This window comes from Dipodomys merriami, unplaced genomic scaffold (assembly GCF_024711535.1).
Source record: "Dipodomys merriami isolate MVZ:Mamm:240054 unplaced genomic scaffold, mDipMer1.0.p SCAF_2, whole genome shotgun sequence".
NCBI classification, from domain to species: Eukaryota; Metazoa; Chordata; class Mammalia; order Rodentia; family Heteromyidae; genus Dipodomys; species Dipodomys merriami.
The window spans coordinates 40,818,821-40,835,965 of NW_027203381.1; the positions used below are offsets into that span (position 1 = coordinate 40,818,821).

Here is a 17,145-nt window from a genome sequence, read left to right on the forward strand (position 1 = left end):
AAAAAAAAAAAAAAAAAAGGCTGAAGTGGCGCTGTGGCTCAAGTGGTAGAGTGTCAGCCTTGAGCTGAAGAGCTGAGGGACAGCGCCCAGGCCGAGTTCAGGCCCCATGACCAGACTCCCCCCCCCCCCAAAAAAAAAAAATCTTTTGCTAGCCGGATGCTGGTGGCTCACACTGAGATCTGAGAGGATCACTGTTTGAAGCTAGCTGGGGCAGGGAAGTCTGTGAGACCCTTATCTCCAGTTAACTACCAGAAAACCAGAAGTGGAGCTGTGGTTCAAAGTGGCGAGCACTACCTTTGAGCAACATAACTGAAGGACAGTGCCCACACCCTCAGTTCAAGACCCATGACTGACCTTCCCCCCCAAGGAAAAAAAAGTTGCTTAAATATATGAATATTGCATCACTATTTTATTTAAAGTAGAAAAATAGGATATATGGATAGGCTGACAGGAGAAAATTTAAATCAACATTCTGTCATGCAGCTCACCTCTGTTTATATTTTGGTGACTTAAAATACACACAAATGTTTAAAACTTATTTTAACAAAGCATGTGTTTCAAGAGTTTATTTCTCTTGCAGTGTTTCTGTTGTGTCTTATGCTTTCTGTTATATAGGACATGTAACTGCATTTTGAATGAATTAATTTGCTTTCATCTCTGAAGCTCCAGGATAAAAAAATAAAAAAACGATCATGTTAACCTCAAAGCTACTTTACACTCTTTGTGGAGTCAATTGCTTTTCCTGACTTTCGGCTTTACTGCTATGCTGACTAAATTAGTTTAGTTTTTCTCTACTAAATAAGTTGTACTTAAGCCTTCATTTTTGTTTTTGTGAGATAGGGTTCTGCTAGATAGCCTAGTTGGCCTCAAACTCACTGTACTCAAGTAGCTTCTCTAAGTTCTGGTATGATAAGTGCCACCCCCATCCAGCTAAAACCATGGGCTTTAACAGTATATGTTTTGAACTTTCTAAAATAAGTTTAATAAACTAAGTCTCTAAACTTACCTTTCTCTCTCAACCACTCCCCCACATCAAGAGAATAATGAATCCCCATGACCTCTCACCTAACACTTTAAACAAATAACAAATCACAGACAATCTTTCATCTAATCTTCCCAGTTACTTTGAAGTAAAGCCAGGCATTACATTGTAGTTTTAACACCAGGACTTCATTTTTTATTCAAGTTCTAATTTATTCTTTTTTAAAATAGTATTTTCTTTTAAAAGCATTCTCTTTTTAATAAAAATGCTTTAAAGTATATAACCGTATCTTTAAAAAATGAATACATTGTGCCAGGTTCCTGTGGCTCACGCCTATAATCCTAGCTACTCAGGAGGCTGAGATCTGAGGATCACCGTTCAAAGCCAGCCCAGGCAGGAAAGTCAGTGAGACACTTATCTCCAATAAACCACCTGAAAAAACCGGAAGTGGCGCTGTGGCTCAAGTGGTAGAGCACTTGCCTTGAACTGAAGAGCCGAGAATTCAAGCCCACGACCAACAGAAAAAAAGAAAACATTCATTAATTCCTTAATAGTAAACATTTCATCAGGCTGTAGAGCACCTCAAATATCTTATATTTCTTATATTGCTTATTTGAGTAAGGTTTATATGTTGCATGTGTTGATGTATATTTCTTTCTTTTCTTTTCTTTTTTTTTTTTTTTTTTGTCAATCGTGGGTCTTGAACTCTGGGCCTGGGTGCTGTCCTGAGCTCTATCCCTTGAGCCACAGGGCCACTTCTGGTTTTTCTGAGTGGTTTATTGGAGATAAGAGTCTCATGTACTTTCCTGCCCGAGCAGATCTCAGTTTCCTGAGTAGCTGGGATTACAGGCGAGAGCCACCGGTGCCTGGTTCCTCTTGTCTCTTAATTAGAGGTTTCCCTCTATGTTGTATTTTCCTTTGCATTGTTTGTTGATTTTTTTTTTTTTTTTGTCTTTTTTGTCTGGTCGTGGGGACTGAACTCTGGGCATGGGCGCTGTCCTTCAGCTCTTCAGCTCAAGGCTAGCGCTCTACCACTTGAGCCACAGTGCCACTTATGGCTTTTTCTTTTTGCTTATGTGGTGCTGAGGGATCGAACCCAGGGCCTCAGGCATGCAAGGCAAGCGCTCCACCACTGAGCCACCTTCCCAGCCCGATTTTTTTTTTTTTGAGCTGGTTGTCACTTTGTTTTTTAACTGTCTTTATAAATACACATTCTCAATCAGCCTTTCATGAAAATAATTAGGGTGAACTTTTAAAATTGAGACATATCTTTTTTTTTGGGTCCAGTCGTGGGGCCTGAACTCTGGGCCTGGGCACTGTCCCTCAGCTCTTCAGTTCAAGGCTAGTGCTCTACCACTTGAGCCACAGCACCACTTCTGGCTTTTTTTCTTTTTCCTTATGTGGTGCTGAGGAATTGAACCCAGGGCCTTGAGCATGCAAGGCAAGTGCTCTACCACTGAGCCACCTTCCCAGACCGAGACATATCTTATACATAGTTACATGCACAGATCTTAAGTATATGCTTGAATTTTTATAGTGTATAAACTATACAACTATACTGTATCCATCACCCAGTATGCTTTATTTTCAGTTGTGATCTGTTTTTGTTTTATTGTTTTTGTTTTTGCTTTTGTAATGGAAACAAAAGGAGAAATTTTGTCTGTTTTTAGGCTCATCATTTAGAATAACAGCAACAAGGAGAAATTTTCTATCAGAAACATAAATTAAAAACCAAGCATGTTGGCTTATGCCTATAATCATAGCTACTCAGAAGTCTGAGGTCAGAAAATTGCAGGTTGAGGGCAGCCTTGGCAAAAAGTTTCCAAGACCCTTAGCCAGGCGACAGTGGCTCATGCCTGTAATCCTAGCTACTCAGGAGGCTGAGATCTGAGGATCGCGGTTCAAAGCCAGCTGGGCAGGAAAGTCCGTGAGACTCTTCTCTCTGATTAACCACCAGAAAACCAGAAGTGGCGCTGTGGCTCAAGCTATAGAGCGCTCACCTTGAGCTGAAGAGCGCAGGGACAGCGCCCAAGCCCAGAGTTCAAGCCCCACGACTGACCCAAAAAAAAAAAAAAGTTTCTAAGACCCCATCTCAACAGAAAAAGATGGTGTGGTAGTGTGTACCTACAACAGGTACTGTAAATAGGATTGTGGTCTAAGCCAATCTAGGCAAAATGTGAGAGCCTATCTCAAAACTAAGCAGAGTAAAAATGGGGTGCTGTTCAAGTGGTACAGTTTCTGTTTTAATGAACATGGCTTTCTTGAGTTCGAATCCTAGTGTGCTGAACACCCCTTTCCCCCCAAAAAACGGATGGCCATAGATAGATACATGCGCGCGCGCGCGCGCACACACACACACACACACACACACACACACACTCACTATGTATCTCATTAATAGGAACTTTGCCTAGTATGTGAGAGGTCCTGGGTTTAAACCACACAAACAAGAAAGTACAGGCTGGGCACTGGTGGCTCATGCCTGTCATCCTAGCTACTCAAGAGGCTGAGATTTGAGTATTGTGGTTCAAAGTCAGCCTGGGCAGGAAAGTCTATGAGACTCTTATCTCCAATAAACCACCAGAAAACTGGAAGTGGTGCTGTAGCTCAAGTGGTAGAGTGCTAGCCTTGAGCTGAAGAGCACAAGGACAACACCCAGGCCCAGAATTCAAACCCCACAACCAACCAAAAAAATGGGCTGGGAATGTGGCTTAGTGGTAGAGTGCTTGCCTATAGTACATGAAGCCCTGGGTTCGATTCCTCAGTACCACATACACAGAAAATAGCCAGAAATGGCACTCTGGCTCAAGTGGTAGAGTGCTACCCTTGAGCAAAAAAGCTCAGGGACAAGTGCTCAGGCTCTGAGTTCAAGCCCTAGAACTGGGGGAAAAAAAGCCAAAAACAAAACGAAGCTTTTTGCTTTTCAGCATCAGATGACTAAATTAAGGAGATTAAGATTTTGGAAAAATACTTCTTTGTAGCAGAGGCATATGTGTACCATGTTTAGAGCTAAAGCCGAGAAGTTTAAATGTTCTGTATTAGTATATATACATTGGCAAAACCATCCCTGATGTTGCGTATTGCTTGAATTGCATGCACTTCTCCCCGTGTCCTCTCCCTCTTTCTCAATTTCAAGCAACAGACTTCTAAATTCCCTCTAAATTAGTGAAATTGAATGGTGTTAACTGCAGTTGGGTCACATAGATTTACTGTATGGTATTTGACAAACATTTGCCAACTTGGTTATCTTTGCTTTGTCCATCATATGCAGTTGTATTTTACTTTGAGAAAATTTTGTTGATTGGCTGTGTGTTTTGTTAGACCTAGTCTATTGATTTTATTTTGATAGGCCAGTTACTAAGAGTTTGTAGTGGCTATTCTGTGTGAGCAGTCATCTTTATCCCTCTGCTGATAGCCATTTTATAGACTGTTTAGGCTAGGAAACAGAATTAGAGTTTTTATGATTTGTCCAAGACTACATATTTAGTAATGGTTAAAAACAAGGATCTAAGCCCTGGACTTTTACTCCAGCACTGTTAAAAAAGTTTTCACTAAAGTATGCCATCATGAAGATTAAATGAAACCTAAGCAATAACAATTTTTATACAGTTCTTGATTCTTAGATATAAAGGCCTTTTTAATACATGAAAAAACAGAATTTGAAGCTTAATTATATCAAACCTGACTGGGAGAGAGTTGTTTCAAGAAAAAGTTTTAGCTAAAAACTTAATAAAGGTAATTTAAATGCCCATGGTTTATAATATAACATGAAATTGATATTGCTGCTCTTAAAGGCAGTTAATAGAAAAACAGCTTATCAGATTGTCTTTATATAATCCAAGGAATATGGCTTTCTTAAAACTTGAAGTTTCTTAAACTTCTAGCTTGATTTTTTTTTAAGTGAAAAGTCTGCTTTTCTGTGGGAAATGGGTTTATTTCGAAGTTTTTTCCTAAAATAATATAAATTTCTTTTTAAAGAGGCACATTCCTGGGCTGGGAAGGTGGCTCAGTGGTAGAGCGCTTGCCTTGCATGCCAGAGGCCCTGGGTTCGATTCCTCAGCACCATATACGCAAAAAGAAAAAAGCTGGAAGTGGCGCTGTGGCCCAAGTGGTAGAGTGCTAGCCTTGAGCTGAAGAGCTGAGGGACAGCACCCAGGCCCAGAGTTCAGGCCCCACGACCAGACCCAAAAAACAAACAAACAAACAAAGAGGCACATTCCTTTATGCCTTATATTGAGATCTATATGATTCAACTGAATTTCTTATTTGAAAGACTTCTATATCTATTGTTTCTGCTGTTCAAATCATGGACATTTGGAATTAATCACCTACATTTTACTTTTTTGGGGAGATACTCTTTGTAAATAGGTTTTGGGTTTTAAATAGCTTAAGTTGTTACATATACCTTGTTACTATAATTTTTGTCCCCAACTAAGATCCTACTCCCATCATCAAAAAAATGCTATATTGCTTAAGAAAACCAGTTTCTTTCAAATTTGTTGTTACATACAAAATTTTTAGTTACTTTTTTCTTGCTTTCATTGAACATTTGTGTTCTTAGAAGAAACGTCAGAAAAAAAGATTTTTCAAAAATCCAAAGGCCTTTTGGAAAGGCCTGGAATTTTTATGTGACGTCTGTTGGGTAAAGCTAATGGAACAATTAGTTAAGCTGGTTCCTTCTGTGCTTCTGTATTCAAAGCTCCTCGTTTTAACCTCTGGTTTAGTCCCATCTTACTAGATTTAAGTGGCTTTTGTTTTGTTTGTTTTTTTTCATGCAGGTTCTGCTCATTAATCACCACGAGTGTGGATCTGAAGAAGAGTTTATTACCTCTTTTTTTGAGTATGTTTAACTTCAGATACACACAACGTAGCCTCTCCTTCCCTATTAGATTCTTAGAAGGTAGTTATATATTTTTTTATAGTCTCCTTCCTTGTGGCTTTGTTAGTCTGATCAATAAAATAAAAAATATTCCTTTCATACTGGGCTACTGCATGCAAATCAGTTCATTTAAAACCTCCTGGAGGTCTTGGCATGCCAAGCATAAAACTATTGAGTGTTTGTCTGTGGAGGTAACCATGTTCCAAAGAAATCTAAGAATTGAATTCTTTTATCAAATATCTGGGAGAGTTATCCTGTAGCTTCTGGGAATCTTTGACTTTAAGGGGTTTACTGTTGGTGTGTGACTTACAAATTTCTTTTAAAATGGGATATGATAATTAGACAATTTTGTGTTATTAGGTATCTGAATGAGAAATAGAAATTAGCTTACATTTCACCTTATTGTATGCCTTACAAGAGAGATAATTTGTCATGCCATATTAACTTTAATGAACATTTATTATTTTGTGTTTGTAAATTTTAGACAAATACATGTACTTTCCTCTTATACATGATGTGATAGTGTATGCTATATAAAATTCTTCCTTTTATACCTAGGGTTGGAAAAAAGAAAGAATTCTGGCTGAATATCCCGATGGCAGGATAATAATGGTTCTTCCTGAAGACCCAAAGTATGCCCTGAAAAAGGTAAATTTCCAGTGAAGTTTTATATAGAGTTGATGATCATTTACAGCTAATGTTAAGAAGATAATGTATTTCTAGAATAGCATATTTAAACACTAGTTGGAAATAAGAAATAAGCATTTAAAGGATACCCATAGCTAGCTCTGGCCTACATTTATAATCCTAGCACTCAGGAGCTGAGGTAGGAGGATTGAGAATTCAACTCTGCTTACACTGCACAGTGAGTTTGAGACCAGCCTGAACTAACATAGTGAGACAAAACAAAACACACACACACCCATTTAAAAGGCACAAAACCTATCTAAAGGAAAAAGAAAAAATACCAAATCAAGACTGACTGACTTACTTGAAAATTATACACAACTATATCCACATATGAAAAACTAATTTTAAAAGAGTCAGTACATGCCCAGTATTATCAGTAAGTTTTGTGATTATATAGAAGGCGTGCTGATTAAGTTAATGAATTAATACCAAGTAAGTGATCTCAAGAACCCACGGGGCTGGGAAGGTGGCTCAGTGGTAGAGCGCTTGCCTTGCATGCTTGAGGCCCTGGGTTCGATTCCTCAGCACCACATAAGCAAAAAGAAAAAAGCTGGAAGTGGCGCTGTGGCTCAGGTGGTAGAGTGCTAGCCTTGAGCTGAAGAGCTGAGGGACAGCGCACAGGCCCAGAGGTCAGGCCCCACGACCGGACCCCCCAAAAAAAGAAAAAAAAGTAAAGGTAGAACCCAGTTCCCCCCCCCAAAAAAAAAAAAAAAAAAAAAAGTAAAGGTAGAACCCAGTTGGTAGCACATGCTTCTTGAGATTCTGGGTTAAATCCCCAACACTAGTAAGAAACAAGTCCAGAAAAGTTTTTTTTTTTTTTTTTTATAATTTTATTTTAGAAAATTTTATTTCATTTGTGAACATACTGTACAGAGGGAAAAGTTTTTTTTTTTGTTGTTGGTTTTTTTTTTTTTTTTTTTTTTTTTGCCAGTTCTGAGGCTTAAACTCAGGGCCTGGGCTGCTTTTGCTCAAGGCTAGCACTCTACCACTTGAGCCACAGCACCACTTCTGGCCTTTTCAGTTTATGTGATACTAAGGAATTGAACCCAGTTCTTCATGCATACTAGGCAAGCATTCTTTTTTTTTTTTTAGTCCGGTCGTGGGGCCTGAACTCTGGCCCTGGGTGCTGTCCCTCAGCTCTTCAGCTCAAGGCTAGCGCTCTACCACTTGAGCCATAGTGCCACTTCCAGCTTTTTTCTTTTTGCTTATGTGGTGCTGAGGAATCGAACTCAGGGCCTCAGGCATGCAAGGCAAGCACTCTACCACTGAGCCACTTTCCCAGCCCCTAGGTAAGCATTCTATCACTAAGCCACAGTCCCAACTTCGAGAAAAGTTTTTAGTAATAATTTAGAAAATGAAATTAATATAAAGTTTAGAGGCTGTTATTATAGGTCAGTGGTTGACTCATGCCTACAATGTACAATCCTTAGCACTGCAAAAAAGAACCCCGCCCAACTCAAAAGTAAAGTTTCATTTTAAATATACATGTCTAAGTACAAACTTACTACAGAAGACTAGTTTAGCAGTACGTCATAATAGAGGAAATTAAAGGTTACATATATATGATTGTGTGTATGTGTGTATGCTGGTTCTACAGCTTAAACTCAGGAACTGGGAGCTGTTCCTAAGCATTTTTGTTCAAAGCAAGTGCGCAAGTGCTCTACCACTAGAGCCACAGCTCCACTTCTGGCTTTTTTGGTGTTTAATTGGAGATAGGAGTCTCATAGACTTTCCTGCCTGGGTTGGCTTTGAACCACAATCCTCAGAATTTAGCGTCCTGGGTATTAACAGGTGTGAGCCACCAGTGCTTGGCCTTCAAATATATTTTTAGGTGACAAAGATACATTTCCTCTTAATCTAGTTTCAGCTGGGTCTTAATCAACTTAGAGAGTTGATTCTACAGAATTAGAGAAACTAATTCCTATAATAAGTACAACTCTACTTTAGTAGTGAATCACACAAAAGACCAAGCACAGCAACTCAGGAGGCTCAGATCTGAGGATTGCTGTTCAAAAGCCAGCCCAGGCAGGAAAGTTCATGGGACTCTTTTTTTTTTTTTTTTTTTTGCCAATTATCACCAAAAAAATCTTAATCAGCTTTGAGAGTTCATTGTGTACTGTGTTGATAAATTACTTAGAGAAATAATGAAGTCTGGAGGTATATGTCAAGAGTATTTTAAAAGCAACAACAGGATAAACTTAGTTTTGAACAATATGTTGAGCTAGGTATATAGCTCAGTAATAGGGCACTAGTTAGCATGTATTAGTTCCTAGGTTAAATCTTCAGAACTATAACAGCAACAAGAGTTAATTACAGATAATGTACTGTGTCTATTTTTATTTTACTGATGAGGTAGTAATTATTATTTGGGAAGAAAAGTGGCTTGTGGGCTGGGAAGGTGGCTCAGTGGTAGAGCGCTTGCCTTGCATGTATGAGGCCCTGGGTTTGATTCCTCAGCACCACATAAGCAGAAAAAGCTGGAAGTGGTGCTGTTGCTTAGTGGTAGAGCACTAGCCTTGAGCTGAAAAGCTGAGGGACAGCACCCAGGCCCAGAGTTCAGGCCCCACAACCAGAAAGAAAAAAAAAAAGTGGCTTGCCTGGCTAAAGATTTCAGTGATGTTCTAGCTAATTCACAGCCCATGATTCTCCTATTAGAAGCGCATTAGTGTAGAATAGAAGCTAGTATAGGAACTCAAACCTCTCGTTTCCTAGACTGCTGAGCATGGCATCATTGTCCTGCTCTTCTGTCCAGCACTCTTCATCTCACATTGCAAGTGGTATGCACGGCTTAACAATTACTGATCAGTGGACATTTCTATAAGAATTCTTTTTAGAGTACTCTTCTTGGAAAAATATTGTTTGTTGAATTATACAATTTTCATATATCCAGTGCTTTCACTTTTAACAAATTGTTATTTATTTGGCAGGTCGACGAGATTAGAGAGATGGTTGATAATGACTTAGGTTTTCAACAGGCTCCGCTTATGTGTTATTCCAGAACTAAAACACTACTCTTTATATCTAATGACAAAAAAGTAGTTGGTTGCCTAATTGCTGAACATATCCAGTGGGTAAGTAACTTTTAAAGAGTGTTTGAAAGTAGTTTAATGCATTAACAAATTCATGTGTGATCTTGAATAGTATACAATCCTGATAAATTTTTCTAAATTAGGCGAGGAAAGGTGTGAAGGATTGTAACACATTATATGGGTTGTTTGGGGAGGATGGTGGAGGGTGGCACTGGGATTGGAATTCAGGGTCTCCTGCTAGAGCAGCTTACTTGCTCAATTGGTGCTCTGCCACTGTCACTTGAGCCAGGCTTCCAACCCTACTTTTTGATGGATATTTTAGAGACAGAGCCTCAGACTTTTCTGGCTTTGAATCTTATGTGTGTGTGCATAGGTGTGCACACAGGCACCAGCCAGTACTGGGGCTTGAACTTAGGCTTGAATGCCACCCTTAGCTTTTTCACTCTACCACTTGAGCTACAGCTCCACTTCTGGCTTTTTTGGTGATAATTGGAGAAAAAGAGTCTCTTAAACTTTCCTGCCTGGGCTGGCTTTTGAACAGCAGTCCTCAGATCTGAGCCTCTTGAGTTACTAGGATTACAGGTGTGAGCGATTGGTGCCTGGCCTTTTGTGTGGATTAACTACGAAATAGAGTTGTACTTAATGTAGAATTAGTTTCTCTAATTCTGTAGAATCAGAAGTACTGTTAAAGTTTGTTTAGGAAGGGCTGGGAAGGTGGCTCAGTGGTAAAGCGCTTGCCTTGCATGCATGAGGCCCTGGGTTCGATTCCTCAGCACCACATAAGCAAAAAGAAAAAAGCTGGAAGTGGCACTGTGGCTCAAGTGATAGAGCACTAGCCTTGAGCTGAAGAGCTGAGGGACAGTGCCCAGGCCCAGAGTTCAGGCCCCACGACCAGGACCCCCCCCCCAAAAAAAAAAAAAAGTTTAGGAAGTTTTCATGAGTGTAATTTCTCTCTCAGTTGGGCTTCCAACATTTGAATAAATGAAGGGTAGGTAGACCAGTGGGTAAAATCTGGCCTGTTTTTGTAAATGAAATTTTATTGTGCCATACCATTCACTCACTTAAATTTGTTTGTGGCTGATTTCATATTATAAAGCAAGAGGTCAGTACTCAAAAGAGAGACCAAGTAGGCTGTGATACCTAAAATATTTAGCTGTCTGAGGATTTATTTATTTATTTTTTGTGGTATGAGGTTTAAACCTTTGTTTGCTAAGTAGGCTTCTAACCACTTGAGCCATGCCCCTTGTCCCTTTTGCTTACTTATTTTTAAACAAGAGCTGTGCTGTTTCCCAGGATGGCCTTGGGCTATGATCCTTATAACTTTACTTGATCAGCAGAATATTACCATTTCCACTTTTCTTTGAAATTAATTTAGCCTGGTCTTGAACTACACTTTTCTTAGCTTTGAAATCTCCTGAGTAGCTGAGATGACAGATATGGGCAACTGTGCTTGGCCTATCTAGGCCTTTATACCAAGTTTTTCCACTCTGAATAGATAACTTTTTAACTAAAAGTTAAAAGTTATAGATGAAGACATTGGCTATGTTTAGTGGTATGAACAGGAACTGAGGAATGAGTTCATATTGTAAATATTATATAGTTCTTTTTTTTTTTTTTTGTCTGTCATGGGGCCTGAACTCTGGGCCTGGGTGTTGTCCCTCAGCTCTTCAGCTCAAGGCTTGTGTTCTACCATTTGAGCCACAGCACCACTTCTGGCTTTTTTTTTCTCTGCTTATGTGGTGCTGAGGAATCGAACCCAGGGCCTCAGGCATGCAAGGCAAGCGATCTACCACTGAGCCACCTTCCCAGTCCTGTTACATAGTTCTTAAGACCAACCTAAGCAAATAGAAGCTTTTTGACTCTACGATTTTCACTTGAAAAATCTTTTTTTCATCTAAGTTCATCTTCATGAATTTGGTTAGTACTATTCCCTTAGTGTCTTTATCATACCAATAGCTGCCTGCATAAATACGTGCTGCTTCATAAAAATTTTTAATAGAAGGACAAAAAAAATCCTATGAGTTTATTTCTGTTTTTCAAGTTTTACATGCCTTGAAATTGTAGTTCTTAAGAGTCTTTCTGTGATAATTGGTTTAAAGTAAGTAGCTGACAAGTACTTTTGTACTTCCTTTCTTTTTTTGTTATTGACTAAGATGGGGTCTCAGACTTTTTCCTGGGCCAGCCTCAAACTATGATCCTCTTGATCTTCATCTCTTGAGTAGCTGTGATTACAGGTGTGAGCCACTGTGCCTAGGTAAACCATGCGTTTTAAAATTTCTGTTTTACTTAATTTCAAAAACAACTTACAACAGTGATTAGATTAGAAGATAACTAATGCTAACTCTTAATTAAAAAAAAAGTTTTTTGGTTTTTGATGCTAGTACTGGGGCTTGAATTTGGGGCATGGATATAGCCCTTTAGCTATTTTGCTCCAGGCTGGTACTCTGCCACATGAGTTTCACATCTATATTGGACAAAGAGATTTTTACAGTTATTTATTTAAAGGGACCAGAAGATTCAAGAGCTTTTTAAAATTCTGATTTTCCTTCTGTTCCTAGTCTTAGTTCTTGCACAGCTATAAATCCAAGAAATATGGAAACATTGATAGGAGTAGCCATTAATACTACTAAATTCTGAACCTGTATTTTTGCTGATTATTAGTCCGTAGGAGGTAGAGGGAAATGTTCCATTCTCATGTGGACCACACAGTAGAACGTTTTATATATTTTTTCCTTACTTAATCTCTCAAAATGTGAGTTGATGAGTATATCCAATTTATACATGAGAAGCCCTGACCTTAGAGAAATTAACTGACTTTCCCGCATAGTGACATAAGTAATGAATTAGAACTTCTAGGTTTGTGAATTTTCTAAAAGCGAGAGTAAAACCGTGAGTGATTCCCATAGTTAATAAGCCACACAAATGTAGTGACTCCTCAATTTTCACATTTATAGGGCTATAGAGTTATAGAAGAGAAACTTCCAGTGATCAGGTCAGAAGAAGAAAAAGTCAGATTTGAAAGGCAAAAAGCCTGGTGCTGTTCAACATTGCCAGAACCTGCCATCTGTGGGATCAGTCGGATATGGGTCTTCAGTATGATGCGTCGGAGGAAAATAGCTTCTCGCATGATTGAATGCCTAAGGTAACTTGAATGTTGGCTTGCAGTAGTTTAGGAGTTGAGAATTTTAGTATGAAGACTGGCGTTTCATTTAATTATAATTGTATGGTTTGTATTTGTACTTATAGTAAATTTTGCATAAAATTACCAGTGTATTGGATCTGTAAATACTTCCCTGTGAAGTTAATCTGAGGAGAACAAACGCATTCTTGCTTAAATCTTAACTATTTTGACTTGGTTGTTGCTGTGATGTTATGCCATAATCATGACTTATTTTGAGTTTCATTGATACTAGAGAATTTTTTTTATTGTGAAAATACTGTACAGAGGGGTTACAATTACATGGGCAAGATAATGAGCACATTTCTTATCAAGCATTGTTACCTCCTCCTTTGTTTCCCCTTCCTACCCTTCATATCCTTGCACCCCGCCCCCCTCCCCCCCCAAAGTTGTAAAGTTTGTTTTTCGACATAACGACTTGTACAGCTCATTGTTGCAATGGGATACTAGAGAATTTTAAAAATACCAACAAGCTGTGGAAAGTTTCTTGTGAGTTCAGCTTTTTACGAAAATTTGTCTCAATTTAAGAGTATTATTTGTAAACTTTTAGGTCCCTTATTTTCTTTTGTCCCTGGATTGTCAAAGGTATAGATAAAAAACTCATTTGTTTTTTTGTTCTGTAAATTGTCTCTATTTTTGTTCTCCTTTGGTGAAGGAGTTTAATGATTACATTCATTCAAAAGAGTTTTTTTGGGTGGTGTCAGTGGCAGAGTGCATGCCTGGCATGTCACTCTTGTTTTTGTTGTTACATATAAAAAGCCACTGCATAGTCCATAGCCACTAAGATTCATACCTATGTTGTCTTGTCAGAGTTTATAGTTTTAGTTGCTACATGTAGGCCTTTGACCTAGTTTGAGTTAATTATTATATGTAATTTGAGGCAGTATATCACATGTGATAGTCTCTTATAGTAGTTGGTCTTAGCATGTTGTTAAAAATTATTGCCCATAAATAGAGTAATTGGTCTGTATGTCTGTTCTCATGTCACCTACTGCACTTTGGAACACTATTGCTTTGTAGTATATTTTACATGAGAAAATATGAGTGTTCTAGCCTTGTTTCTTCTTTTAAAATTATTTTGGCTATTTGGCATCCACTGTATTTCCATGTTAATTTTAGGACCAGCTCTTCAATTTCTCTAGAGAAGCCATCTATAGGTCAGTTTGTAGGAAAATGCCAGTTTTACAATGTTAAGGTCTTCTGATTCATAAACTTGGAATGTCTTTGTTTCTGTTAGATTTTTCATTCAGTAATATTTATGTTTGTAGTTAATAGTCTTATACTTAGTTAAACTTACTCCTAGTATTTTGTTTTATCTTAATTTTTTTTTTTTTTTTGGCCAATCCTGGGGTGTGAACTTAGAGCCTGTGTGTTGTCCCTGATGCTCTTTGTATTCACTCTACTACTTGAGCCATAGCACCACTTCGGTTTTTTTTCTGAGTAATTTACTAGAGTGTCTCACAGACTTTGCTGTCCAGCTGGTTGGCTTTGAGCCACAATCCTCATATCTTAACTTCCTGAGTGAGTAGCTGGGATTATAGGTGTGAGCACCAGTGCCCAGGTTTGTTGTTGTTTTGTTTTATTTTTGTTTTTTGTAGTGGGGCTTGAACTCTAGGCCTGGGCGCTATCTCTGAGCTCTTCAGCTCAAGGCTAATGCTCTACCACTTGAGCCACAGAACCTTCCAGCCTTTCCTGTTTATGTGGTGCTGAGGAATTGAACCCAGGGGACCTCATGCATAGGAGGCAAGCAGTCTACAGCTAAGCCACCTTCCCAGTCCCCCAGCTTTGTTTTTGTTTGTTTGTTTGTTTGTTTGGTCATGGGCTTGGGCGCTGTCCCTCAGCTCTTCAGCTCAAGGTGAGCGCTCTACCACTTGAGCACAGCACCACTTCCCCAGCTTTGTTTTTCCTAATTTTGGGGGGGATTATCAATTACAAGAAGATAGAAAATATAATTAATATTTATATCAACCAAGCTGAATTCAGCTTGCATGTTTTGTAAATCACTCAGAATTCTATAAACTATGTCCTTTCATCTCTAAAAAGATAGTTGTTTTTTTCTTTCCTATCTAGATGCCTTTCTTCTTCTTTTCCTCATCTAATTCACTGACTAAAACCTTTTGTTCATTTATTGGGCAGGCAAGAACAGCATTATCTTACTCCTGATCTTTGAGAAACAGTTCACTTTCTCTGTATTACCTCTGATGATCTTTGATGCCCTCGATCAGGTTGAAGAAGTTCTTAATTGTGTGTTGAGTAGATGTGGGTAGATGGGTTTTACATGGTTCCATCTATTAAAAAACAACAAACATCAAAAATAATACTTTAGATGAATCAGTATTTCAACCATCTTTAGCATAGATCATTATTTAAGTCCTTTTAGAAAACACAAATGTGTCAGGCTTTCACTATTTTAATGATTTTTTAAAAAAACTTTTCATGTTTCCCTCCCACCTCTTCTTTTAATAGGAGTAACTTTATATATGGCTCATATTTGAGTAAAGAAGAAATTGCTTTCTCAGATCCTACTCCTGATGGAAAATTGTTTGCGACACAGTACTGTGGCACTGGTCAGTTTCTGGTATATAATTTTCTTAATGGACAAAGTACCACCTAAACCAATCTTGCCTGCAGTACCAGAAGACATCTTTTGAAGAGAATGAATTGGTTGCTGACTTTAACCAGGAACTAGGGCCATTTTTATTACAATGAACTCAGGACTGGTAACAACTATATGGTTGTTCCATTTTCATAAAATTGGAAATAATGCAGTAATAGCTGATTATTGTTTTGTTTTTTAAAAAAGATATTTTATTATCTTTTACAGAAATTTATGATTGATGTATTTTATCTATAGTAATTTAGACATGTTTACATGCAGCAGATAATTGTTCATAGTGGACTGAAAACTAATGCAAGGACTATGGTCTCAGTGATAAGTATATTTTGAAGTTCTTAATATGGAAATATACCAGTGTAGCTTGGTACTGTACTTTTTAATATTTGATCTGATACCAGTTATAGGATTAAAGATTGTATTATCACAGAATGGAAACCAATGTTTTTGAGTTACTGTTTAAGAAGGGCACAGTGCTATGTGTTTAGCAATTTGAAGCTAATTTTTAAAGAGACCTGATGGATACTTTAAGAAAACTCCTACAAAAAAGGAAAGTTCCAAAGAAATGGAAAAAATTTAGAAAACTGAGCATTTTCTTCAATTTCTCTTTCCCACCTTTGATGGCAGGATAAAGTGGAAAGAGGTAAAGAACTAAAGCTCTTCTTATGAAGTGATAAATGACCAGGATTTTGATGGATACTTTCTGAGTTTGTTTTTACATTTCTGGTTTCACTTTAAAAAAATGCATTTGGCACAATTGGCCTGTTAGCAAATCTCAAAAAAGCTTATGAAATTATTATAGAATAGTTGCAAGCTAAATATGAATGACTTGGTATCTGCTTATTATTCCTCAGAAATACTGCACTGAGTATATACCTACATTATTGGACTTCATTTTGATACTTGTCTAACCTTCATAGTACCCTCTACTTTTAAAGGGTTTATATGTTGAAAAACTGCTGTGGCCTTTTATGACCTGTACATAATGTGGAATAAAATAATAAAATAGCCTTTTCTAAGTGATAAATGTACTAAGATAATGTTGTGTTGTTATTTATGTGTTTTTCAGGGAGTTTCTTAGGTTTGAGACTGAAATACGGTTAAAACACTGACTTTGTAAAAGTAGTTCTTAGCAGTTTGCAGCAACTTAGCTGAATTTTCTCTCCAAAAGGCAAAATTCTTTCTGATACTTGAGTAACTTGGTACTTCATCTTTGAAAGAAATAAAGGGCTACAGCCCAAGAGTGAAGTACCACTGTGTTTTCACATAGATTATCTGTATGAGCTGAAACAATCATATCTTACTTTAGGACCTTAAATTAAGAGTTTGGTATGTTTTATATTTCTGTAAAGAGGGGGTTTTATTATATATAGGATGGTGTAAGACTATTATGCTTGGGTAGAAAGGGCAAGGGGTATAAGTATTGCACTCTGAAGAACAATGTGAACTTTAAGGTAACACTGAGCTTATAATACAGGTCTCATTTGCACATGAGTAATATATACTACATAGACAAGCACCAGTTGATTTTAAGGAGATTTGGAGGTAGAGAAGGATATGTATTGATTGGTTTCTTTAAAAGTTAGTATTAGGGGCTGGGAAGGTGGCTCAGTGTTAGAGTGCTTGCCTTACTTGAATGAGGCCCTGGGTTCGATTCCTAAGCACCACATGGCAGAAAAAGCCAGAAGTGGTGTTGTGGCTTAAGTGGTAGAGCTCTAGCCTATAGCTGAAGAGCTAAGGGACAGCGCCCAGGCCCAGGGTTCAGGCCCCATG

At 38.1% G+C, this 17,145-nt stretch overlaps 1 protein-coding gene across 3 annotated transcripts in view; it reads left to right on the forward strand.

Moving 5' to 3' along the window:
• The window catches only part of Esco1 (establishment of sister chromatid cohesion N-acetyltransferase 1), a 52,380-nt gene extending 35,992 nt beyond the window's left edge, over positions 1-16,388 (forward strand). For 2 of the 3 annotated variants that reach the window (XM_070029457.1, XM_070029458.1), the window contains exons 6-9: positions 6,420-6,509; positions 9,479-9,622; positions 12,535-12,722; positions 15,225-16,388. In XM_070029457.1, the coding sequence (XP_069885558.1) occupies positions 6,420-6,509; positions 9,479-9,622; positions 12,535-12,722; positions 15,225-15,372 (570 nt within the window). In that variant the 3' untranslated portion in view covers positions 15,373-16,388. Of the gene's footprint in view, positions 1-5,760; positions 5,883-6,419; positions 6,510-9,478; positions 9,623-12,534; positions 12,723-15,224 lie in introns of those variants that run through there. The other variant, XR_011373504.1, reaches the window with a different exon arrangement.
• The last annotated feature ends 757 nt before the right edge of the window (positions 16,389-17,145 follow it).